The sequence below is a fragment of the Mytilus edulis genome, chromosome 4 (genome assembly GCF_963676685.1).
Source record: "Mytilus edulis chromosome 4, xbMytEdul2.2, whole genome shotgun sequence".
Lineage (NCBI taxonomy): Eukaryota > Metazoa > Mollusca > Bivalvia > Mytilida > Mytilidae > Mytilus > Mytilus edulis.
The window spans coordinates 96,555,592-96,582,548 of record NC_092347.1 but is presented as its reverse complement, the minus strand read 5'-3'; the positions used below and the strand labels follow the sequence as shown (position 1 = coordinate 96,582,548).

The 26,957-nt window shown below is 32.2% G+C and overlaps 2 protein-coding genes and 2 long non-coding RNA genes across 4 annotated transcripts in view; all 4 read left to right on the top strand.

Moving 5' to 3' along the window:
* The window catches only part of LOC139521174 (von Willebrand factor D and EGF domain-containing protein-like), an 82,962-nt gene extending 66,738 nt beyond the window's left edge, over positions 1–16,224 (top strand). Inside the window, exons 5-10 of the mRNA XM_071314492.1 lie at positions 9,459–9,557; positions 10,421–10,954; positions 12,622–12,720; positions 13,346–13,441; positions 14,279–14,377; positions 15,601–16,224. Of these exons, the coding sequence (XP_071170593.1) occupies positions 9,459–9,557; positions 10,421–10,954; positions 12,622–12,720; positions 13,346–13,441; positions 14,279–14,377; positions 15,601–15,689 (1,016 nt within the window). The 3' untranslated portion in view covers positions 15,690–16,224. The remainder of the gene's footprint in view (positions 1–9,458; positions 9,558–10,420; positions 10,955–12,621; positions 12,721–13,345; positions 13,442–14,278; positions 14,378–15,600) is intronic.
* LOC139521175 (uncharacterized) lies at positions 39–1,783 on the top strand. The gene is made up of 2 exons (XR_011664025.1): positions 39–715; positions 1,478–1,783. It is a non-coding gene; the product is annotated as an uncharacterized lncRNA (long non-coding RNA).
* LOC139521176 (uncharacterized) lies at positions 3,672–9,049 on the top strand. Its single transcript, XR_011664026.1, has 4 exons — positions 3,672–4,348; positions 5,111–5,734; positions 7,913–7,981; positions 8,744–9,049. It is a non-coding gene; the product is annotated as an uncharacterized lncRNA (long non-coding RNA).
* Positions 16,225–25,632: 9,408 nt separating the features above from the next.
* Positions 25,633–26,601, top strand: LOC139521627 (uncharacterized). The gene has a single exon (XM_071315106.1). It carries the CDS (start codon positions 25,633–25,635, stop codon positions 26,599–26,601), a length of 969 nt encoding a protein of 322 aa, XP_071171207.1.
* The last annotated feature ends 356 nt before the right edge of the window (positions 26,602–26,957 follow it).

Here is a 26,957-nt window from a genome sequence, read left to right as displayed (position 1 = left end):
ATTTTGTTATAGGCCGAGATATCATGGATTCGTTTTAGGCACAATCATAAATTTGTTTACTTCCGAGAGATCCGAAAGGAATGTGTTTACTACATTGAAAGGCAAGAAATAACTTTTAAATATTATTAAATTGTAAGTAAACATGACACAATATAGTCTTTGTTATGTAATATCACTCTGGTCTACAGGAATACCTGATAATCAAGGGAGATAACACACTTCATACGAGTAATGTGAGATTCATCATCGCATGTGCCTTTATCCAATGATTTGACCCCTGGTCAGTAGATATCATATGCACAAAAAAACAGACAAAAACAGTTACATGTTTTTAGAAAATCATGAATTATTATTTTTAATGTACATGAGCAAAACAAAGGATATTGTCATTTCTCAGTGAAAAAGGGGGAGGGTCAAACCTTCTTGAAAAAAATATTTCTGCACCTATTCAACTATTAAGCTAGTTAGCTACTACCCATGGTTCTAATACAAAAGGTTTAAATGAAGGTGGCTAAGCCACAAGGGAAAAGCATTTGTCTTTCTTTGTGATTAAACTTTCAAGAATAGATTTTTCTCTCTCAATAATACTTATGTATTTAAATCAAATGATAACACAGCCTGAGTAATTTTTTTTGTCTTATTTCAGTTCCAGACATATCATTATTTTTCAACCTGAGATGGCAAACTAGAGGTTTTAAAAAGTCCTGAATAACTGGTAAGCATTTTGTTCTATTAATCAAGCTCTAATTGTTTATTTCTGGTATTTATGCAATTGAAATTACAGTCGGTATGTTAAAAATATGCTAATATGAAAACTGTTGCTATGGTCTTGGTATTAAATGAAAAGGCTTAGTTACAGATCGTTTGGACTCAATTTTTCGAGTTAAATCTTGCGGCAACTGTTTCTCATGTAACACTGCAAACTATATTTAGCGCTATTTTGATCTGTCGTTATTTAATGACGCCATAATACATGTGATGTCACAATGTTTCCGTTAAGACCTCATGTGGATTTCTCACTGATAAAAGGTTTTCACTGGAAAAACATGTAAAAAACATTTTTTCTCAAATGGAATTATGTGAAAGGACAAGTTTTGAAAATTTGCACTATATTGCACTCTAATTATATGATACGGATGACTTTCCCAGTAGTTTAGAGTGGTTTCAACAGTATTAAATACAAGATTTCCACTAGTAAGACTAATTATTTTGGTGTTGTTTTTTTTATAAAACCTTCGGTTTTGCATAATTTCTCTGTCAAAATGCACTTTAAGGCACAAGAAAATTTTATAGAATGCTTTATCAGGGTCTGTGTATTGTAATTAAAGGTTATAATCAGAAGTTTTGTCCTTGATTTGACTAGTGGAGGTAATCTGGAAGAAATTACTTATACATACTCATTGTATTAAAAAAAAATGAATATAGCGTCGAAAGTGTCATTGCCTTATAGTGCTAAAACAACTTTATTTTTTTTCAGAAATGGACAAAAATACAAAGATTTATTCAGAATATTATACCGATGAAGATCACATAAAAATATTTGGAAAAATCAGAAGTATGGATTTCAATATGGGACAACATCCCTAATGCGCCTTGAAATGAGGAACTCAAAAGTCACGTGTAAAGAAAAAATCTCTGTGTAGTGATATTGGACATGTTTCTATTTTTAGCAAATGACTGAACTTAATTATTTGTGGTGATTAGGAAAGTAGAGGAACATAGAATAAATGTGTAAAAACTATGGAGCTATTGAATGTGTTCAAAGTATTAAATTTTCAAAGAACTTATTGTGTTAAAAAGGGGATATTTTACCACAAGGAGCCGCATCACAACAGGATGTTCGGGGTTTGCTAATTTACGGAAAAAGTAATCTCACTTCGTACCCCGAAAATTTAACCACATATGTGAAAATGTCACAGCTTCGAAACAAGCTATCATACATATTCAAGTTAACGATATGGACTGAGCTACAGGAAAAAACGTTACCATTACCGCCTATGTAAAAACAATTAAAGATTTTGACCCAAATTAGAAGCTCAATTCCAGATGTTGTCAGACTGATTTATGGATGATTTCACCTTGTACACCACCGAAAATGATGGTAAGTAGTTTTTTATTTATACCTAGATATTATAAATTGTTTAAGATAAATGTTATTGATAAAGATCAGCAAAAACTCAAGAAAATTTTCGCTTTTAAAATGCATTACTGGCACGGGGCTGAACACTTGTTTTAGGCGCTGCTGGATAACTCGGACTAAAACAAAAACGGCCTATAACAAAATCGGACTATAACAAACTTGGACTATAACAAACTCGGCCTACTATTATTTATATGCAGAAATATATTGCACAAACTCGGACTACGATAAGTAGATTGCTATTTGTTACTTTATTAAAAGAAAACTTTATAAAATGTATATTAAAATTATATACGAATTTATGAGATTATAATGAATATTTTTGAAAAAAACCATATATAGAAATGTATTAAATATTTGATATATGAGTTGAATTGATATGTTTAAACAAGGAATTGTATATTTAAATATACAATTCCTTGGTTTAAATGAGGACAATTAACTTCTATTTAAAATAATATTGTGATTTATTATGCTTATTGACAAAAGATATTTTAATGATTGGCGTGTGTTCGTGTTTTTATTGTGTTTAATCCTTGGTGTTTATGATTAGTATATAAACAAAGAAAAATTTGATTGACAGTAAATGGCTTCTTAACAATTTCACTAATCTGTAGTTCTTTATTAATTGATTCAGCAATTGAAAGGTAATTATATTCAAATGGTCACATCAAACAGATACACTGTTTTTAGAAAGGCAAGCCGAGGCAAACATTTATTATACATAAATATAAAATAACATGAAAAAATCCAAATGACTAGCTGTTAATTACTCCTGCCTATGTTTATACTCGTGCTTTTGCCTTTAAATTACAACACCATTCATTTTTGCATGTTACCTCAGATATGACTCAGAAGTCTGTATGTGCTATGTATGTTTTGTATGTGCTATGTGTGTGTGTCGCACTATAAAACCAATTACTAAAGAGGAACTAACTTTTATTCAGTGCCTAGTTACAATCTGAACTGTCTTGTTAGGGACAGTTCTTTTATACAACTACGAACGTGACTTTAATTTAGAAGGAATTTTGTTTATGATAGGTACTTACTTTTAGAAGGCCCAAAGCCACAAACAAAACGGTTCTAAATAGTGACCATTACTTTTGGTCCCATATACTTAACGTTAGGTTAATTACAGCAAAATTCTGAGAGGGACATTATTACAAATAATGATACTTAAAAGACAAATCAGTGCTGAATTTTCAATATATCAATATTAAAAAGAAGTTTTTTGTACTTTTATTTTTATATATATCTTGTTAACGTATTTTTTTTTATCCCCTTCAAAAATGTTCAAAAATAAATTATTTAATTAATTGTAGATAGCAATTCATTTTAAATTAAGAATTGAAAATTAATTTCAAATAACAACAACAACCAACATTATACTTATATTCTTCTTATCTAGTAGTCCGAGTTTGGTATAGTCCGAGTTTGTTTTAGTCCGATTTTGGGAGGCCGATTGTGTTATAGGCCGAGTTTGTTATAGTCCGATTTTGTTATAGGCCGAGATATCATGGATTCGTTTTAGGCACAATCATAAATTTGTTTACTTCCGAGAGATCCGAAAGGAATGTGTTTACTACATTGAAAGGCAAGAAATAACTTTTAAATATTATTAAATTGTAAGTAAACATGACACAATATAGTCTTTGTTATGTAATATCACTCTGGTCTACAGGAATACCTGATAATCAAGGGAGATAACACACTTCATACGAGTAATGTGAGATTCATCATCGCATGTGCCTTTATCCAATGATTTGACCCCTGGTCAGTAGATATCATATGCACAAAAAAACAGACAAAAACAGTTACATGTTTTTAGAAAATCATGAATTATTATTTTTAATGTACATGAGCAAAACAAAGGATATTGTCATTTCTCAGTGAAAAAGGGGGAGGGTCAAACCTTCTTGAAAAAAATATTTCTGCACCTATTCAACTATTAAGCTAGTTAGCTACTACCCATGGTTCTAATACAAAAGGTTTAAATGAAGGTGGCTAAGCCACAAGGGAAAAGCATTTGTCTTTCTTTGTGATTAAACTTTCAAGAATAGATTTTTCTCTCTCAATAATACTTATGTATTTAAATCAAATGATAACACAGCCTGAGTAATTTTTTTTGTCTTATTTCAGTTCCAGACATATCATTATTTTTCAACCTGAGATGGCAAACTAGAGGTTTTAAAAAGTCCTGAATAACTGGTAAGCATTTTGTTCTATTAATCAAGCTCTAATTGTTTATTTCTGGTATTTATGCAATTGAAATTACAGTCGGTATGTTAAAAATATGCTAATATGAAAACTGTTGCTATGGTCTTGGTATTAAATGAAAAGGCTTAGTTACAGATCGTTTGGACTCAATTTTTCGAGTTAAATCTTGCGGCAACTGTTTCTCATGTAACACTGCAAACTATATTTAGCGCTATTTTGATCTGTCGTTATTTAATGACGCCATAATACATGTGATGTCACAATGTTTCCGTTAAGACCTCATGTGGATTTCTCACTGATAAAAGGTTTTCACTGGAAAAACATGTAAAAAACATTTTTTCTCAAATGGAATTATGTGAAAGGACAAGTTTTGAAAATTTGCACTATATTGCACTCTAATTATATGATACGGATGACTTTCCCAGTAGTTTAGAGTGGTTTCAACAGTATTAAATACAAGATTTCCACTAGTAAGACTAATTATTTTGGTGTTGTTTTTTTTATAAAACCTTCGGTTTTGCATAATTTCTCTGTCAAAATGCACTTTAAGGCACAAGAAAATTTTATAGAATGCTTTATCAGGGTCTGTGTATTGTAATTAAAGGTTATAATCAGAAGTTTTGTCCTTGATTTGACTAGTGGAGGTAATCTGGAAGAAATTACTTATACATACTCATTGTATTAAAAAAAAATGAATATAGCGTCGAAAGTGTCATTGCCTTATAGTGCTAAAACAACTTTATTTTTTTTCAGAAATGGACAAAAATACAAAGATTTATTCAGAATATTATACCGATGAAGATCACATAAAAATATTTGGAAAAATCAGAAGTATGGATTTCAATATGGGACAACATCCCTAATGCGCCTTGAAATGAGGAACTCAAAAGTCACGTGTAAAGAAAAAATCTCTGTGTAGTGATATTGGACATGTTTCTATTTTTAGCAAATGACTGAACTTAATTATTTGTGGTGATTAGGAAAGTAGAGGAACATAGAATAAATGTGTAAAAACTATGGAGCTATTGAATGTGTTCAAAGTATTAAATTTTCAAAGAACTTATTGTGTTAAAAAGGGGATATTTTACCACAAGGAGCCGCATCACAACAGGATGTTCGGGGTTTGCTAATTTACGGAAAAAGTAATCTCACTTCGTACCCCGAAAATTTAACCACATATGTGAAAATGTCACAGCTTCGAAACAAGCTATCATACATATTCAAGTTAACGATATGGACTGAGCTACAGGAAAAAACGTTACCATTACCGCCTATGTAAAAACAATTAAAGATTTTGACCCAAATTAGAAGCTCAATTCCAGATGTTGTCAGACTGATTTATGGATGATTTCACCTTGTACACCACCGAAAATGATGGTAAGTAGTTTTTTATTTATACCTAGATATTATAAATTGTTTAAGATAAATGTTATTGATAAAGATCAGCAAAAACTCAAGAAAATTTTCGCTTTTAAAATGCATTACTGGCACGGGGCTGAACACTTGTTTTAGGCGCTGCTGGATAACTCGGACTAAAACAAAAACGGCCTATAACAAAATCGGACTATAACAAACTTGGACTATAACAAACTCGGCCTACTATTATTTATATGCAGAAATATATTGCACAAACTCGGACTACGATAAGTAGATTGCTATTTGTTACTTTATTAAAAGAAAACTTTATAAAATGTATATTAAAATTATATACGAATTTATGAGATTATAATGAATATTTTTGAAAAAAACCATATATAGAAATGTATTAAATATTTGATATATGAGTTGAATTGATATGTTTAAACAAGGAATTGTATATTTAAATATACAATTCCTTGGTTTAAATGAGGACAATTAACTTCTATTTAAAATAATATTGTGATTTATTATGCTTATTGACAAAAGATATTTTAATGATTGGCGTGTGTTCGTGTTTTTATTGTGTTTAATCCTTGGTGTTTATGATTAGTATATAAACAAAGAAAAATTTGATTGACAGTAAATGGCTTCTTAACAATTTCACTAATCTGTAGTTCTTTATTAATTGATTCAGCAATTGAAAGGTAATTATATTCAAATGGTCACATCAAACAGATACACTGTTTTTAGAAAGGCAAGCCGAGGCAAACATTTATTATACATAAATATAAAATAACATGAAAAAATCCAAATGACTAGCTGTTAATTACTCCTGCCTATGTTTATACTCGTGCTTTTGCCTTTAAATTACAACACCATTCATTTTTGCATGTTACCTCAGATATGACTCAGAAGTCTGTATGTGCTATGTATGTTTTGTATGTGCTATGTGTGTGTGTCGCACTATAAAACCAATTACTAAAGAGGAACTAACTTTTATTCAGTGCCTAGTTACAATCTGAACTGTCTTGTTAGGGACAGTTCTTTTATACAACTACGAACGTGACTTTAATTTAGAAGGAATTTTGTTTATGATAGGTACTTACTTTTAGAAGGCCCAAAGCCACAAACAAAACGGTTCTAAATAGTGACCATTACTTTTGGTCCCATATACTTAACGTTAGGTTAATTACAGCAAAATTCTGAGAGGGACATTATTACAAATAATGATACTTAAAAGACAAATCAGTGCTGAATTTTCAATATATCAATATTAAAAAGAAGTTTTTTGTACTTTTATTTTTATATATATCTTGTTAACGTATTTTTTTTTATCCCCTTCAAAAATGTTCAAAAATAAATTATTTAATTAATTGTAGATAGCAATTCATTTTAAATTAAGAATTGAAAATTAATTTCAAATAACAACAACAACCAACATTATACTTATATTCTTCTTATCTAGTAGTCCGAGTTTGGTATAGTCCGAGTTTGTTTTAGTCCGATTTTGGGAGGCCGATTGTGTTATAGGCCGAGTTTGTTATAGTCCGATTTTGTTATAGGCCGAGATATCATGGATTCGTTTTAGGCACAATCATAAATTTGTTTACTTCCGAGAGATCCGAAAGGAATGTGTTTACTACATTGAAAGGCAAGAAATAACTTTTAAATATTATTAAATTGTAAGTAAACATGACACAATATAGTCTTTGTTATGTAATATCACTCTGGTCTACAGGAATACCTGATAATCAAGGGAGATAACACACTTCATACGAGTAATGTGAGATTCATCATCGCATGTGCCTTTATCCAATGATTTGACCCCTGGTCAGTAGATATCATATGCACAAAAAAACAGACAAAAACAGTTACATGTTTTTAGAAAATCATGAATTATTATTTTTAATGTACATGAGCAAAACAAAGGATATTGTCATTTCTCAGTGAAAAAGGGGGAGGGTCAAACCTTCTTGAAAAAAATATTTCTGCACCTATTCAACTATTAAGCTAGTTAGCTACTACCCATGGTTCTAATACAAAAGGTTTAAATGAAGGTGGCTAAGCCACAAGGGAAAAGCATTTGTCTTTCTTTGTGATTAAACTTTCAAGAATAGATTTTTCTCTCTCAATAATACTTATGTATTTAAATCAAATGATAACACAGCCTGAGTAATTTTTTTTGTCTTATTTCAGTTCCAGACATATCATTATTTTTCAACCTGAGATGGCAAACTAGAGGTTTTAAAAAGTCCTGAATAACTGGTAAGCATTTTGTTCTATTAATCAAGCTCTAATTGTTTATTTCTGGTATTTATGCAATTGAAATTACAGTCGGTATGTTAAAAATATGCTAATATGAAAACTGTTGCTATGGTCTTGGTATTAAATGAAAAGGCTTAGTTACAGATCGTTTGGACTCAATTTTTCGAGTTAAATCTTGCGGCAACTGTTTCTCATGTAACACTGCAAACTATATTTAGCGCTATTTTGATCTGTCGTTATTTAATGACGCCATAATACATGTGATGTCACAATGTTTCCGTTAAGACCTCATGTGGATTTCTCACTGATAAAAGGTTTTCACTGGAAAAACATGTAAAAAACATTTTTTCTCAAATGGAATTATGTGAAAGGACAAGTTTTGAAAATTTGCACTATATTGCACTCTAATTATATGATACGGATGACTTTCCCAGTAGTTTAGAGTGGTTTCAACAGTATTAAATACAAGATTTCCACTAGTAAGACTAATTATTTTGGTGTTGTTTTTTTTATAAAACCTTCGGTTTTGCATAATTTCTCTGTCAAAATGCACTTTAAGGCACAAGAAAATTTTATAGAATGCTTTATCAGGGTCTGTGTATTGTAATTAAAGGTTATAATCAGAAGTTTTGTCCTTGATTTGACTAGTGGAGGTAATCTGGAAGAAATTACTTATACATACTCATTGTATTAAAAAAAAATGAATATAGCGTCGAAAGTGTCATTGCCTTATAGTGCTAAAACAACTTTATTTTTTTTCAGAAATGGACAAAAATACAAAGATTTATTCAGAATATTATACCGATGAAGATCACATAAAAATATTTGGAAAAATCAGAAGTATGGATTTCAATATGGGACAACATCCCTAATGCGCCTTGAAATGAGGAACTCAAAAGTCACGTGTAAAGAAAAAATCTCTGTGTAGTGATATTGGACATGTTTCTATTTTTAGCAAATGACTGAACTTAATTATTTGTGGTGATTAGGAAAGTAGAGGAACATAGAATAAATGTGTAAAAACTATGGAGCTATTGAATGTGTTCAAAGTATTAAATTTTCAAAGAACTTATTGTGTTAAAAAGGGGATATTTTACCACAAGGAGCCGCATCACAACAGGATGTTCGGGGTTTGCTAATTTACGGAAAAAGTAATCTCACTTCGTACCCCGAAAATTTAACCACATATGTGAAAATGTCACAGCTTCGAAACAAGCTATCATACATATTCAAGTTAACGATATGGACTGAGCTACAGGAAAAAACGTTACCATTACCGCCTATGTAAAAACAATTAAAGATTTTGACCCAGATAACTAAAGACTGGGCAAGACGAACCCCAGCAAAACCCGAAGGTGATCTATCTCAGGATGAACGGGAGTCGTTCGGAAACAAGGTGTTGATCTTAATACATATAATGTATGAAATACAAATTTGTCTTTCAAAAATAAGGTGTTGAATAGAGGTGTTTTTACAGATGCGTGTTTTCCGCCTTGTCAACATGGCGGGGAATGTTATGGACAAAATAGATGTTCCTGTCAACTAAGTTATGCGGGTGATTTTTGTGATGTTAATCGTAAGTATGTTAGTAAAGTTGTTATCATTCCAGTTTTTAGTTTAATGATATCATGTAATGGCATACTTTATATTTTTCAGAAATATAAACGAGTTTATATGTTTTTCGTTTTAGCTCAGCTTAAAGAGATTTAGTAGAAATGTATGGTTTCATTTTTCAAATATTTTAGTAATGATTATTTTACTTGCAAAAACCATTGTCTAGCAGTTTCATATAGAGGGCATACACAATATCATGAAATCGTTTATGTGGAGAGGACTACTGCTCAAGCAAAATTCACATATATAAATAAGATGATGTTGAATGAGTGCCAATGAGACAACTCTCCATCCAAGTCACAATGTATAAAAACTTATCAATAATAGGTTTAAGTGCGGCCTTCAACACAGAACATTGGCTCATACCGAACAGCAATGTATTAAGGTTCCAAAATTATATAGACGGAAGACACATAAGTCGACAAACGAAATAATTTATTTTCATACTAGGCATTCATTGTTTTGCTCAATCCTTATTTAAATAATAAAAGTTAAAAATTGCCGTAAATAAATTTTGCTTGTTGATTTTATGTTTCGACATTTGGTACGTACATGTACTTTATATTCGAAGCTATAATTGAAATGTTAAATTCTTTAAACTATGTAGTTTTACGTAATGTTGAAATATAATTGAAAAAGAACAAATTCTTATTTTGTCGGAGGAAAGTAAAAAAAAAACTATGTTTAAATACTAATTGAATCGCATCAATATTGCAAGGAAATAGAATACATCAGAATCATTCCTGTAGATGAAGTTGCCATGGAAATTTCATATCACTACAGAAGCCCTCGAAACAACTCGCGTTAAAAACTGTTATTTTTCAGCATCTGATATTATATTTGTGGTAAACGAATCAGGTAGTGTTGGAAATAACTATTTCCGAGTAACCATGGAGTATCTTGCGAATGCTGTTAATAGACTTCCTGTCGGATATGACTTACTACGTATTGGATTAGCTTTATTCAGTGGCGCTGTTAGAAAAAGCTTTGACCTCGATGATCATTTCTCAAAAGAACAAATGACAGACGCTATATTGGAAACGTATTATGGAAGTGGCGGAACAGATATTGATGGTGCTCTTGGTTACACTTGTGAAGATATGTTTCAACTCACGACAGGAGATCGACCGTATGCCAAGAATATATTAGTGTTGATAACTGATGGACAGTCATCAGAGGTAAACAAACCTGGACTGTTAAAATGTAACAACAAAAACGTAACAATGATTGGGATAGGAATTGGTAGCAACATTGATGAAGATCAACTCAGATCTTTAGTCTCCAAACCGGAGTATTACATTGATACAACTTACGATAACCTAGATACAACTTTGCCGGAACTTCTAAAAACTATAACAGGTATATTATAGCCTTAAATCATTATGTAGTTACTTTTCATCACGCTTTTTAAATGCATCGAAAGTTGAACTGTTTACAAAATTTAGAATTTTTGAAATACTAAGGCTTTTCTACCTCAGGCATAGATTACCTTAGCTGGATTTTGCAAAACTTTTAGGAATTTTGGTCCTCAATGCTCTTCAACTTTGTACTTTATTTGGCCTTTTTTACTTTTTTTTGGATTCGAGCGTCACTGATGAGTCTTTTTGTAGACGTAACGCGCGTCTGGCGTATATACAAATTTTAGTCCTGGTATCTATGATGAGTTTATTGACAGAAAAAAACAAACTGTAAAAGTGCTCAGATAATCTAATATTCTAGAAAGTCTACATTACCAACAAAATAGTAAGAAAATCCGTATACGAGTTGTTGCCTTTAATTAACAATTATTACATATTTTTGGACGTTTTTGGTAATGTGTTAACACTTTTTTACTGATCACGAGAAACTTTCAATTTTTACTTTTATACTTTTTTCGCTATCTACAATATTCTCACAAAGGAAAACAAATGTACACACCCTAAAATGTATCGTCTGTTTTACCTATCATTGAACTTATGTTGAAACCCTGTAACATAAATGTAAAAAGCTGCACATACACTTAACATTATCACGGTTACTTGATTATGAGTTCATTGTCAGATAAACCATGCAAGACAGGCATGTACACCTTACAATCATTCAATACACCTAAAATAAAAAATAATGAGCTCTTAGGAAATTCAAAGTGGAAAGTCGTTAATCAAATTGCAAAATCAAAAGCTCAAACACATTAATTAAATGTCATATTCCGGATTTGGTGTAAGCATATTCTTATGTAGAAAATGGTTGATTAAACCTAGGACTTTGAGTCCCAGATTAAACCTGATTTTAAAGCTAACTAAACCTCTCACTTCTATGACAGTGGCATCAAATTCCATTATATTGACAACGATGTGTAGAAAAACAAACAGGTAGCATAGGTTAAAATGTCAAAAAAGGGTACAGCAGTCAACATTGTGTTAAAACCTTAATCACTATAAAAACAAACAAATATGTAACAAAGAAGCACAAAAGCATATAGGCAAAGCAAATTGGCAAAAATGAAAGATAAGAATACAAAAATTTACAAGATCACAATAACACAAAGATGAGATGTATAAGTAGAGTCACTTCATACGTATCAAAGCAACACAAACAGGCATATCATCAAAGCACATTAGCAAAAATGAAAGAATATAATCATAGAGCAATAACACAATGACGGGATGTATAAGTACAGAGTCACGTCAAATGGAAATCGCAAAAAAGCCAGACTAAACAGTAAAAGTAATATTCATAAAGACAAATAAAAGAATACACTACACACGTTTTTAAGATGATAAACAACATCAGTATCCAGAATCAATTCTTCAAGACCATCGTGTATTTTATGTGAAGTTGATACGGAATATTTATTAACAAGGTCTTGATACCTTCCAATGAACTTTTTTGACAACAGCGTTCTTTGACATGCCCCTGGTTAATCGACTGTTTGCTATGAGTAGGAGCTGCAAGCTCTTGAATAACAAATATGTTGGAAAGTGTATACCATATGCAAGTGAAGTTGGTACAGAGAAATCTTAATGTTATGATCATGCTTTCTTTAGATTTTTGTCCACCAGGATGTAAAAATGGCGGTACCTGTATTTCTCGAGGAAAATGTCAATGTCCCAATGGATATGCAGGATTACTTTGTGAAACGAAGGGTAAGTTCAAATTTCAAAAAAGTGAGATACTATGTTAAATTTTGTGTTCGATTAATCATTTAAACACGTGCACATACATAACAATAAACAAAATGTATAACTGTGTTGTGGACGGTTGTGGTAATTGAAAAAAGTGAAATAAAAAAAAAACGAACGCCGTGGAAAATTCAAAACGGAAAGTCTCTAATCAAATGGCAAATTCATAAGCTGAAACACTTCAAACGAATGGATTACAACTGTCATATTGCTGACTTGGCATGGAAAATTCCTTGGGGGATTAATTGGTTATCAAAGGTACCAGGATTCTAATTTAATACGCAAGACGCGCGTTTCGTCTTCATAAGACTCATCAATGACGCTCTGATTAAAATAGTTATAAAGCCAAACAAGTACAAAGTCGAAGAGCATTTATGACCCAAAATTCCAAAACATTTTGCCAAATGCGGCTAAGGTAATCTATTCCTGATTAAACCTGGTTTTAAAGCTAGCTTAACCTCCTACGTGTAAGAACACGTTTGATATAATTATTCCAATGATGGACAATTTTAGAAATATAGAAATTTGTAAGTTGTTAGTTATCTAATTGTCATAAGTTTAAATCATGTTTTGTTTTTGAATGTTTAAGTGACATGCAGTCCAGGATGCAAGAACAACGGAATATGTTACAACACGAACAAATGCAGCTGTCTCATTGGTTATGGAGGAGCTTCGTGTACGATTCGTAAGTGTTTTAAATGATTGTTTGAAAATTAAACAATTAGTTCTGGTTATAAATATTCATTTCTATCCTAGAACATTTGGAAAAATCTGATGATGGAAAATAAAAGTTGAAAGCTGGAAATTTACCCATAATAAATAATAAACTATGTTATTACTTTTTTCACTCCTCTCCGATTCGTCTCCTATATATATTCATTATTCAAATCAGGATTGCACAACTGTTAATGTTTACAATCTCTGAGATCTTATTTGTGAAAAAAAATTTAGAAATATCTGTGGCTTAAATTGATCGATTGAAGATTTGTGTTTTTTCCTCATTGAGTTTGTATTTTCCAGATAGTGTTTAGTCACTTGATTGATTAAGGTTTAAAAATCATGCTTATCTACCAAATTCACTTGCATATGAAAAACTAATTATCGAACTATATATATTTGTTTTCTTACTTTTACTGTTATTCCAAATTTAGTAATTATAACCTTATGGCGTTGAAATTTCACAGAACGTTTAATACCTAATCGTTTTGTGCTCCTCTTATTTCATCCTTTAATCTATTTTTTACACATACCAGTACATGCTTTGACCTCCCATGCAGGTTCTAAATGACAATATCAGGGTGGGGGAGAAGGAAAAAAACGATAAATACAAGAGAAAAAAATCAAAACAGAGAAGTTAGCCTCCCCATGCAATTCTAAAAGGTATTCAAAATATCTAAGCATAGTGACAATGTCAGTTTATTTTCATCCTATGAGTTTGACTGTCCCTCTGGTACCTTTCGTACCTCTTTTAATGTTGTTTTCATTTGGAAAGTTATTGTTAGATTATGTCTATCTACTGTAGCTATCTGCAATCCTGAATGTAAGAACAATGGAACTTGTTCTGAACCTGACATATGTGTTTGTGAAAAGGGATACGAAGGAGGCTTATGTGAAGTGAATCGTAAGTATAATCAGAACTTGATATTTTTAGCTGTAAATTTAACAATAGAATAGTGTTATTCATTTCAGGGAAAATGTGATTTTCTCAAGTAAAGGAGTATTTCTCAATTAGTTACCAAATTGTTTTTAAAATGGTCTTGAATTGGTCTATATAAAGTCGTTACTGTCACAACTGTTAGTTTTTTCTGTCAAATTTACAAATGATCGTTCAACAATTGGAACACAGGTAATTTTCATTTTGTATTTAAAAGTTCTATCACACAAAAAAAACTCTGAGGAAGATCCAAAAACAGAAAGTCTCTATAATCAAATGACAAAATCAAAAGCTGAAACATATCAAACAAATGGATAGCAACTGTAATATTCCTGACTTGGTGCCGGCCTTTCCTATGTAGGAATGGTGGATTAAACCTGGTTGTATATCTAGCTAAACCTCTCATTGTATGAATAATTGGCTATTTATTTTTCATGGTTAAAAGTTTTGCGGTTTCAATGTAAAGATTCTTCTGCTTAACATGCTTTTGTAGACTCCGTTAGAGCTATATTTTAGAACAGCGGTATACTTCTGTTGCCATTATTTATGTATTGTATAGATTGTAAATTTAACCCTATTCAAGAAACTGTTCAGATTTTGATATTATGTGTTCAGTTTCTGAGCAGGAGTTTTAAACCTGTTGATTCTATCAAGAATAATATAAAATCAGTCAAATTTGTACATTTAATTTTCGATCTAAGATATAAACAATTTGAAGCTGTTCATTTAAATTATTGAGAGGTGTATGCAGAACAAAGTCACATTGTCTAAAACATGCCTTGCCGATTGAATCAAAAAATGTTAACAAGGCCAAATAAAGTACGAAGTTAAAGAGCATTGAGGACCACAAATTCCTAATAGTTTTGCCAAGTACCTTAAAGGTAATATATTCCTGAGGTAGAAAAGCGTTAGTATTTCAAGAATTTAAAGTTTTGTTAACAGTTGATTTATAATTATGAACATATCAATGATAACTCAAGTCAACACAGAAGTGCTGACTACTGGGCTGGTAACCCCCTCGGGATACATGTAAATCTTAACCAGCAGTAACAGACTTCATTTAAATTTAGATGATACAGAACTTTCTCAATATTATTCAACAACAGGGTGCATATTTTGAAATGAAATTATGGATATGATTTTATTTGCGTCATCATCTATGTGTTTTAATTATTCTTTTTCTCTTTCAGAGTACTCAGGATCTGCATACATTCTGAATGGGTCGCCTGTTTTTCTTTCATTAACGGTTTGCATATTGAAAGGATTGAGCTTATTTTGAATAGAGAAAAGAATAGTTTTAAATGTCTCGAATATATAATTGTTACAAGTAACTGTATTTTTTTTGAAATAGCGGGTTTGAAGGCTTGGTTGATATTTGCAAACAATTGTTTTTATATTTATGTTACACAGAAACAAATGCAACATATATTTTTCATATATTTTCAAAATATGTTTTATCATTCAAGTATTGATATTGTTTTTGTAATAGTGAAAAAATATTTATGACGGGCAATTCCAGTTATATCTATTGATTTCTCTCTATTTCACGTTGCTGATAATTTAATTGTATTACAACATCTTTAATGTAAGCCTGATGAAAAGTCTCATTGTGTTCACATATACTAATGGCAAATATAACTTGTTAAAAACAGCAACCATGAAGGGCTAGATAAGATTTAACGTTTTATTTCAGAGCTCAAAAACTTGTAATGTACCCTTGTCCCCTTTTAATTCAGAAAGTGATATTAAAAATGTCTGTAATGCAAGTTTTGTACATCCGTAATATCTTTTTGAATATATATAATTAGGTACCAGAATTGTAATTTAATACGCCAGACGCGTGTTTCGTCTACTTAAGACTCACCAGTGACACTAAGATCAAAAAAGGTATAAAGCCAAACATTTACAAAGTTGAAGAGCATTGATGACTCAAAATTCCAAAATTTATACAATATTTCAAACTTTCAATTTTCTTGATAAAAGTTTTTATGACAAGAATAATTTCTGTTTTGTTGTATTTTTGGAGGCTACTAGATTTTGTCAGTTGGATATCAACGATTCTTACATGACACAGACGTGTTTTCAATTAAGAGTGACAATTATAGGAAATTGAATCCAAATGTGCTTCCTTATGTTTACAGAGATGTTGTTTACCGAGTCCAGATACGATCCGGGTAAAGTTATCGATCCTTTGAATAAACATATTCTGAAGCGTTTCCTATTTAACGGTGTAACTAAATCTTTGAATATTGTTGTTATTAGTCACCACTTCGCTGTTATCATGTGTATCTATTTTTTAGTCATTTTATAAAATTTACTGTTCGCAAAAGTATGAATGATTCCAAATAATAAGGATTTTCTTATCCCAAAAAAGACTAAAGCCTCGGTCACACCTTACCGGATAGCTCGAACGGACGCCTAACGGATAACTTTTTTTCAATCCGTTAATGTCCGTTAGACGTCCGTTCTTATCCGTTAGACGTCCGTCCATATCCGTTGCATGTCCGTTAAGCGTACGTTCTATCCGTCGACGTCTGTTCTGTCCGGTGGAAAATTTTGAGCATATTCAAAACTTTGAACAGACGTCCAACGGATAAAATGTCCGTTGAACGTCCTTAGGCGTCCGTTTTGTACGGTACTCGTCCGTTTCGTTTCCGTTTTGTTTCCGTTACGTGTCCGTTATACATCCGTTGGAGGTCTGGAAGATAAATTCACCAACAGACTTCTACCGGACGTTTAACCGGACGTTTAACGGATAAAACGGATGTTGAACGGATGAGAAACGGGCTTCTACCGGACGTATAACGGATAAAACGGATGATGAACGGATCTGAAACAGATAAATGCCAATTGAAAATTTCGCGTCAGAAATGCCAATTATTGGTATGTCAGATTTCTTAAGGTTCATGAATTCTTATTATTCATAATCGATCTTAGAGTGTAGGCACGTCAATACAAACAAGCAGTTCTTATTCAGGCCAGACACTGACCTTTGGCAGAATTTTGAAGAACAAACCAAAACAAGTTACACAGAAACATTTTGAATATTTATGCGATTTACATGTATTATTATTGTCGCCTTTGATTTTTCCGTATATCTTGTTCATCCGTTTTATCCGGTACGCTTCCGTTATGTGTCCGTTTTATGCGGTACTCGTCCGTTGGGTGTACGTTCGACATCCGTTCTGTCCGGTACGTGTCCGTTTCTCGTACGTTACATATCCGGTGTTATGCATCCGTTACTCGTCCGTTTTATTCGGTCAGCACATCAACGGACTTCCAACGGATAACAATTTTGTCAATGGACAACTTTTATTTTCATCCGTTAGGCGTCCGTTCGTGCTATCCGGTAAGGTGTGACCAAAGCTTAAGTCGTATTGGTCACAACTTTTTTGAATTTTTGGTCTGCTGTGCTCTTCAACTTTGTACTTGTTTTGGCTTTCGAACTTTTTTCATCTGAGCGTCACTGGTTAGTCTTGTCTTGGGCGAAAAATTAAAACAATACTTTAATAATTACAAATATGTACTTTGGCCTGACCAAAATCTGTCGATACCTATAATTTGGCATTGCATAAGGTCATGTTTTTCCTTGACTGTTTATGACGTCTTTAACTAAATACCTTGGATGTTGGAAGTGTACTGATAAAAATCTTATTCTTAGATGCATGATTGTTTTATTAGTTATTATTGACTTTAAACCAGCTGTCCGTAACTGCGAATACTCATAGATCTGTACTTAGTGTTTTTGTTGTGGGGATGTACAATATATAAGTACCAGTTCACCTTCACTCTGTGTTTTTGTTAAAGGTATTTCTATGTGTATCCATCTGATGACTTAACAGCTTTTTCAACTGATTTTTATAGTTTGTTCTTATGATGACTGTTACACCACTGTACCAAGTTACGTAGGGGGTTGAGCTCTCATTGCACCATTACGATCCTTATATGTCAGTTGTATTTTAAAAAGACAAATGTATCATCTAGCTAATGAGCATCAGTTAATGATCTTGTCTGCATTGATTCAACTTAAAACTATTGTCTGATCGGTTGTTAGGTGTTTTTTTCGAAAATTGATAAACATTTAAAAAAATTATAATTCAAAATTTCGTTGAAGGGCAGATTAGATTTTTTTAGTGTATAAAGACTATAAACCCTAGTTTTCACACACAAAAAAGATATGCATTTTCATCATCCAACTTGAAAGACTGTCGTCAAGTACTTTCAGTAAAAAAAAAAGCTATTCGAACACACCTTCTCTGTTTTTGTGATTCATTAGATAGGTATTTCACTTGACCCATATATTTCATCTTTTAGTACTGTTATTTTTATTTATTATAAAGTCAATCTGTAGCTTTGATATATAAAAATAATAGAATCTGAAGCGAGACGATGTATGAAATAATCTTACTTTGTACGATATCAAGAAAAAATATTCAACTCAAACACGCCCTAACATAAAAAGGTGCACTCGATTTTCTCTTTTCGATATAATTGTTATCCATTTTTTGGAATTTTTTCTTGAGTCACATAATGGAAGGGCAGACACGAAAATTTTTGAACTAATAGATGGATATGTTTTCCGTGCGTGGTAATTTTTTCAAAAAAATCGGAGGTTATGCATTTTCTTCATCCAACTTGAAAGATACCCATGTCGTCGACTTGAAATCTAATGGTTCTGCTTAACTATGTACTAGATAAATTGAAAACTTATGCAAATGGTGTTTTTAAAATAAAATACCTCCTAATTGAGAAGAAAATTTTAATGTTGTTTGTTTCTATTAACTTTTAAAATGTTTGTCACTATAGTAAACAATACAGTACACATTTTAATATCGCCTTCTCTAACAAAGAGCTTCGATTCTTTTGTTCTATTTCAACCGGGTCTCCGACTGATCACACCTCTAGTTAGTATATCTAGAAATAGAAAGATGTTGTATGAGTGTCAATGTGAAAACTATCAATCCAAGTCAAAATGTGTAAAAAGTAAACAATTATAGATCAAAGAACGGCCTTTAACACGGATCCTTGGTTCACACCAAAAAGAAAGCTATCAAGGGCAACAAAATGAATAATGTAAATAACTATCAAATGTACCAGGATTATAATTTAATACGCCAGACACGCGTTTCGTCTACATAAGACTCGTCAGTGACGCTCAAATCATAATAGTTTTAGTACAAATTTGAACAGCATTGAGGACCCAAAACTACAAAATGTTGTTCCAAATACGGCTAATGTAATCTACTCCTGGCATAAGAAATTTCCTATGTTTTTCCAAAAATTCAAAGTTTTGTAACAGGAAATTTATAAAACAATTCGAACAGGAAAACCAACGATCAAATTTAAACAATAACAAGAGAAACACTTATGAACCACATCAACAAACGACAATCACTGAACAACTGGCTCCTGACTTATGACAGGTAACAGGTTATTAACCTTTCTCATTAGAGAAAAGGGCTTTATATGGATTGCAACAAATAAATGTGCTACCAGATTTATCCAGCGACTATTTAATTGTATAGGAAAACGTTTGATAAGATTGTGTGGTTGGTAGTGTAAAGAGTGGACATTGTCAAGTCTTTACCTTTCAACCATAAAAAGCATAAAAATCATTATAAAGGCACTCTTGGCTTAACATGGAGATAACATGAAGTCTCCTTAGGTAGGATAAACATTTTGACATGATAAAAAGTTAATTAAGCATCTATGCAAAATACGTGGTTTTAAAAACCCGCGTGTTAGAGGGGATGTTCTTACTATTTGAGTGTGTCATGATTGCACTACCTACAGCATATTCCATAATCTTTGAACAGTTGTACGTCGAAGAAATCTGTCTATGTCTCTGGAATTCGTAAATGGTAGAAACATCCACAATTCGCGTTGAATGCTTTAGATTTACATGTAGTTATTCCGAGATATATTGGTTGTTAAGGTAGGATCAACTTCTTTCTGTTGTGTGTACTGATTGTTTTAAATTTAGCTGCTATTTATGGGTTTAGATTATCTTAGAAAACAGATTAAAACTATTTGTCAGGAGTATCAGATTTCTATTTAGTAAATATAGGAAGATGTGGTGTGAGTGCCAATGAGACAACTTTCCATCCAAATAACAATTTATAAAAGTAAACCATTATAGGCCAATGTACGGCCTTCTACACGGAGCCTTGGCTCACACCGAACAAAAAGCTATAAAGGGCCCATAAATTACTAGTGTAAAACTATTCAAAAGGGAAAACCAACGGAATAATCTATATAAAAAACGAGAAACGAGAAACACGTCTAAATTGTGTCCGTTTTGAGTTTCCCATGGTGGTGGTGTTATTCCAGTTTTCCAGTTTTTATTTATACTTTTGAATACTCGTATATGGCATGGTATTGGTTGTAAAAATTCGATATTTTTCATTTAAATGCAATATTTTATATTTAATTGGTATATTTTTCTCATTTAAATGCAATATTTTTTTCATTTGAATGGTATATTTTTTCATTTAGGTGCAATATTTTTTTATTGAAATGGTATAATTTTACATTTAAATGGTATATTTTTTCATTTAAATGCGATATTTTTTTATTCAAATGGTATAATTTTTCATTCAAATGATATAATTTTCATTCAAATGGTATAATTTTCATTCAAATGCAATATTTTTTATTCAATTGGTATAAAAAAATCATTTGCATGCAAAAAATTTTAACTTCAATTGGTATCATAGTTTTTATTTATATGCAATAATTGCATTATGGGAAATTCTTTGACGTCTTAAGGTCAAATTGCAACAACGTTTGTGATTTTTCGATAATTGTTTAGATTTCTCCCCTTCTTTCTAAACATGAGTGACCAATAATTAAAAAAAAAACGCTTCAGAATATCGCCCTCCTTCACTGGCTGTTTATTAAAATCTTCTGGTCCTAACTAGTATTTCTATTGCAAGATTTCGGGCCACTTTCAACAACTTCCATTGTATATAGATATATATATATATGCAAGTATACCTTTTTTTAAAATAGATTATACTTTAAATGGTTTTACACTAGTCATTTTTTGGGGACCCTTTATAGCTTTCTGTTCGGTTTGAGCCAAGGCTCCGTGTTGAAGACCGTACTTTGACCTATATAATGGTTAACTTTACATTTACAAATTTTGATTTGGATGAAGAGTTGTCTCACCGGCACTAATACCACATCTTCTTATATCTATATAAAACGTAAACTAGACGTTTCTCGGACTGTTTTCTTTTTTTATATAAATCCTTTGCCGCGCGTTGTGTACTGTTTGATCACTCAATCTGGAAGAACAAGATTTATTTCAGTTCTAGTTGTTATTAGCTTTGAGCAAATTTCCAGTAATTGCAAATTCTCTTATTTTGGTGGTGGTTTGTGTCTATTGTCTTTAAATTAGTTTTTTGTGTGTGTGTCTCATTCCGATCTTTTGCGTTAATCTTATTGTTAATCGTATTGCAACTGATTTTAAAATTTGCCGTATTATTGGGGTCAAATAATTAAGGGCCTTATTCTACTCCTTTTACAATTGTGGTTCAAAATTTAAGTTATTAACTTTTTAGTATATTATAATTATTAAACATTTCTTCCAATACCTATAATAGTTCATAACAACATAATGTAACGAGTCGACACTTCTTAGTTAGGAGACAACCTATAGCTAGTTACGAAACAACTAGGGTACGAAACTACCAGGTTACGAAACGACCTTGCAAAATACCCAGACTTTGCTTTTATCTTGAGTCAGTCCCGAGTGTACATGACCCCCACGTCTAGGCTCTACAACGATAAAACAAAACAATAATGGATGTGGTGCGTAGAAGTTCTCGTGTCCAGGCTAAACACTTGCCTTTTACACCTGGCAAGGGAGTTGTTAAATCGAGAAAACATAAAAGCACTAAGTCTACTATCAGAGATCAAACTGTTCAATATACTCTAGATCGACAAAAGGCTGTTAAGAAAAAACTAGATGCTGCCAACCGATCTTTCTCAGTCACGCCAGAAATTAGCCCTGGTAATCTTGTCTTGGTATTCTCAGCTGCTGCATATGAAACGTTTAAGAATGTCACATTTGGTGTATTAAACAACTTACAATACTCATTAGACATCACAAGCACAAAAGACCAATCTGGTGCTGTAATATATGACTCTGTCGCAGTCAAAGCGAAATCTGTAAAACTATATGTGCTGAACTTCTATCACTCGAGCTCAAAGGTCCTGCTTAATGGTAAACAAAATTACATGATTGACTTTATACAAACAACACTACAAGAAATCATGAGTGTGTTAGATCAGAGTGAAGACTTTACTAGTATAAACAACACAATCAAGCACTATTGTAAACATTATCTTGAAACTCTTGATAGTTCAAATGACCATGCAAGTAATAAATGCAACAATTCTAGTGACATCAAAAGTGTACAACATATAGACAATGAGTCAGTGACTCCAGCCAATATTTGCCCTGTCTGTAACGTTCCATGTGAATTCTCCTCAAAAGCAATAGGGTGTGATACGTGCGATAAATGGCTTCATTACTCGTGTGAACATCTATCACCTAAAGACATAAGATACTATGAATCTGATCACTCAGAACAATATGTTTGTCGTAGCTGCATGAGTTTACAAGCCTCTGTTGCGAATGATTCTGAGGGCTCTAACGTTCCTAACCATCTTGTTGCGAATCTAGAAAATCCTATACTCAACATCTCTGATAAACCTAGCGCATGTGAAAATTTGGAAAGGTCAAAGTTTAAGGTTATGGAACAAACTATACCTAAAATGCCTATATCTAATACTGCTGATGCAAATCAATCACCTATTAATGTAGTAAAACAACGGGTAGAAATCCAACAAAAAAAACCTAGTGTCTCTAAACAAAGGTCAATTGTATCAACTAACTTGGGTGATATTCATGACATAAGAGTAGTACCAAATGAACCGAATATTCCACATGTTCCAGATGCACATTCTGAAATTGGAAAAAGTACAAACAACCCTGGTGACACTGGTAAAAGATATTTTTATGAACAAGAAATTGCGCATCTTAAAGATTGCCTGTGTAAGAAAGAAAAGTTATTAAGAGCTAAAGACTCCACAATTTATAAGTTACAAACTGATATTTCTAGCCTACAAAAAGAATTAACTACTAGTAGGTCATATATTATAACTCTAGAAAGTGATAAATTAGACTTAGAGCATTCTCTCCGTATACATAAGCAGAAGCTTGCCAATGAATTATCCCATAATGAGGATTATCCATCAGTTAAAAATTCACAAAAACATAATGTTCAATCTCATTGTCATCATAGTGCCGAGCAAGATTCCATAAAAGTCTGGGTTTTGGAACAAAGAATTAAGACTCTTGAATTTGATATAATCAAGCAAGATAATAAAATGGCAAACGTACAAGATAAAGTTAATGAAATGCATATTCATCATATATACAACAAACATAACCCTGAGAAACAAAGGGGTAGACGAAAGCGCAATGGTAACAACAATAACAATCGCCATAGAACACATAAACAGGCTAATAATATGCCATCTGACATAACTGAAAATGTGGAAAATAGTTCTCTACACAATTTTTGCAATGATAATTATAATGATTTCTGTACGCCAGCCAGACGGGATGAATCTGTTATAAATGATCCCCTTGAAAATGAAATGGGTAATTATTTAATGCAAACCCCTGAAAAGGCAACTTCAGGTAGTATCGATAGTACTTTTTTAGACATGCGCAATCGCCCAAGAGGCAGGAAAAAGTCTGTACAAAATATAACATTATCTCCAAAAGTGCCGATCTGTGCAAATACACAACCGAACAGGGAAATGATAAACCAACAGCGAAAGGTGTGTCAATCTTATCCGAGCACCCCGTGCATGCACCCCTCCGACTGGGAAGAGATAAGTCTAGGTCAGGTCAGGACTTGTTAGATGAAGCTGATGGTGTTGATAGTTTACGTATTTTATCTTTTAACATTGAAGGATTTTTAAGCAACAATGTATATCTTCAAAATCTTAGTGAACATTTTGACATTATTATGCTTCAAGAGCATTGGCTGCATTCTAGAGATAAATATAGAATTCATGATGATTTTAACCTTTTTAATTCATATACTAAATGCTTTGATGATGATAAATTCGATATTCCTATTCAAAGAAGTCGGGGTCATGCTGGTGTTTCAATTATGTATAGAAAAACATTGCAAACAATTATTAAAGAAATTCCGGATGGTGGAAACAGAATTATTGGGGTTTTAATAAAACTAGCAAAACCAATACTTCTGTTATGTGTATACCTTCCAACAAGAGGAAATGGATATTCCCGTGATGACTACCAAGCGATATTGGATGAACTCTCGGAAATTATTCAAAAATATAATGACTCATATACAATTATTCTTGGAGGAGATATGAATGCCTCGTTTCATCGTAACAGTAGTAACACTAGAGATATTGACTTTAAACTATTTGCCAATGAACATAATCTCTCTATACCTAAACTTTGTAAAGAACAAGATACTTTTTTTCATTTTAATGGGAAAGACTCTTCACAAATTGATTACTTTATTCTTAATACTGATATTGTGACATCCTATAACGTACTGACAAGAGAGCTGTCATCTTCGCTAGCCAAGGGTTACGATCCACTCCCGCTCTCTCCACCCTTGGCAGATTAAGCCAACATTTGTGAAAACAATGTTGCGCCACCTATCGGAAGATTAAAGTCACGCCCATTCCGAATACATTATTCTTAACCAATGGTAGCACTTGAACTCTTCAATTTAGAGGTAAAAACACAGTACCGTCTAGATTCTTCACACTTGGTAAAACAGGAAACGAAAATATACGTCAACATTCATGCATAAGTGCATGAAACATACACAGGAACTTCTATTAGTTGATTAAAATCATTCAAGTTGTAACTAAATATAGTCGTATGTTTAGGGATGTAAAGACTTGTTGCACAATAAACACGTGGCAATTGTTTACAAACACCTTCTACATTTACACGTGATCATGTTATGTACGCTTTTTGATTGGATGCAGCGAGTTTCGACTGCAACCAATGAAAATCCTTATCCTGTGTCTACGAAATTTTATCTCAATCCGCCAAGGGTGGAGAGAGCGGGAGTGGATCGTAACCCTTGGCTAGCGAAGATGGAGAGCTGTGTAACACCTCTACACATGATCCAATTACTATAACGGTTCCAATGGAAAAGTCTATTGATGAGTCGACTAACTCAGATAACAAGTGTGTGCGGAAAATTGACTGGAATAAAATTGACACTAATGAATATGAAAGAAAATTGAGCCATAAACTAGACTCTGAACTCCAAAATTTAGATTTGGAATCGCTTGATAATTTTATAGATAATCTGTGTGAAATTGTTACTGACACAGCCAGGGAGCTTGTCCCATCTAAACAAAATTCTGGATCACGTACTCGTAGGAAAGGCAGAGTTTGGCCTCCACATATTGTGGATATTATTAGGAAAGAGAAACATTGTTTTTGGAAATGGAAACAAGCTGGCCAACCAAAAAGCAAAGATAACAAATATTTTAATGAATTGAAACAAACGAAAAAAGATCTCAGGTCTGCTCAGCGACAGCTTGAAGCATCTAAACGTCAAGACAACCTTATCAATATAATGGAACTTCGTGAAACTGATCAAAAACAATTTTATAAACTTATCAAACGCCAAAGGGACCACAACTATATATCAACATCTGTTCTTAGATATAATGACAAGATTTTTAGTGACTCTATAGCCATTTGTGAAACATGGGCTGACTATTTCCAAGAGCTGTCTACCCCTTTTGATAATGAATTTTTTGATAACAGCTATAAACAATTGGTCGAAGATGATGTAAAAATACTACAGGATCTTTTTAACACTAATAAAGAACCCCTAGAATTTTTATCTGAGGATGATGTGGGAAAGTGTATAATGTCTTTCAAAAATGGAAAAGCAGCTGATGAACAAGGTATTACCATTGAACATTTAAAATATGGTGGTCAACCTGTTATTAAAATTATAGTGAAATTAGTAAACTTTATATTTCAACATATTAACCTCCCATCTAATTTAAAAAGTGGTATATGTTATCCAGTATTCAAAAACGGGGGCAAACCTAGAGAAATGCCTAACTCTTATCGTAGTCTGACATGCACAGATTGAAGGAAAATACATTTGAAATGAAACATTACGAATTAATCGTATCAAAATAAACTTACGTCACATGCAACCGTAACTATCTGCTGTTTTTTTTTTTTTTTTTTTAATTTTCTATCATTACGGTCTTATATTTAGCAGAAAACTATAGCACCAAATGATCTCCGTATTTTTGTGTGTTTTTGTCTCTCTAGATTTTCATTTATATTCGAAAATCAATCTACTTAAAGCATCAGCTTTAAAAATAATTATCGTAAGTATATCTTGTTGTGGTCAAACTACTTTATGAAATTAAAACAATACAAACTCACACTCATATGGACGATTCCTCCATTAGCATGTAACTGATATGCATCGGATGT

What these genes read in the sequence shown, in the direction of transcription:
- LOC139521627 (XM_071315106.1), top strand. Translation starts at nt 25,633, where the DNA reads ATGGAAAAGTCTATTGATGAGTCGACTAACTCAGATAACAAGTGTGTG.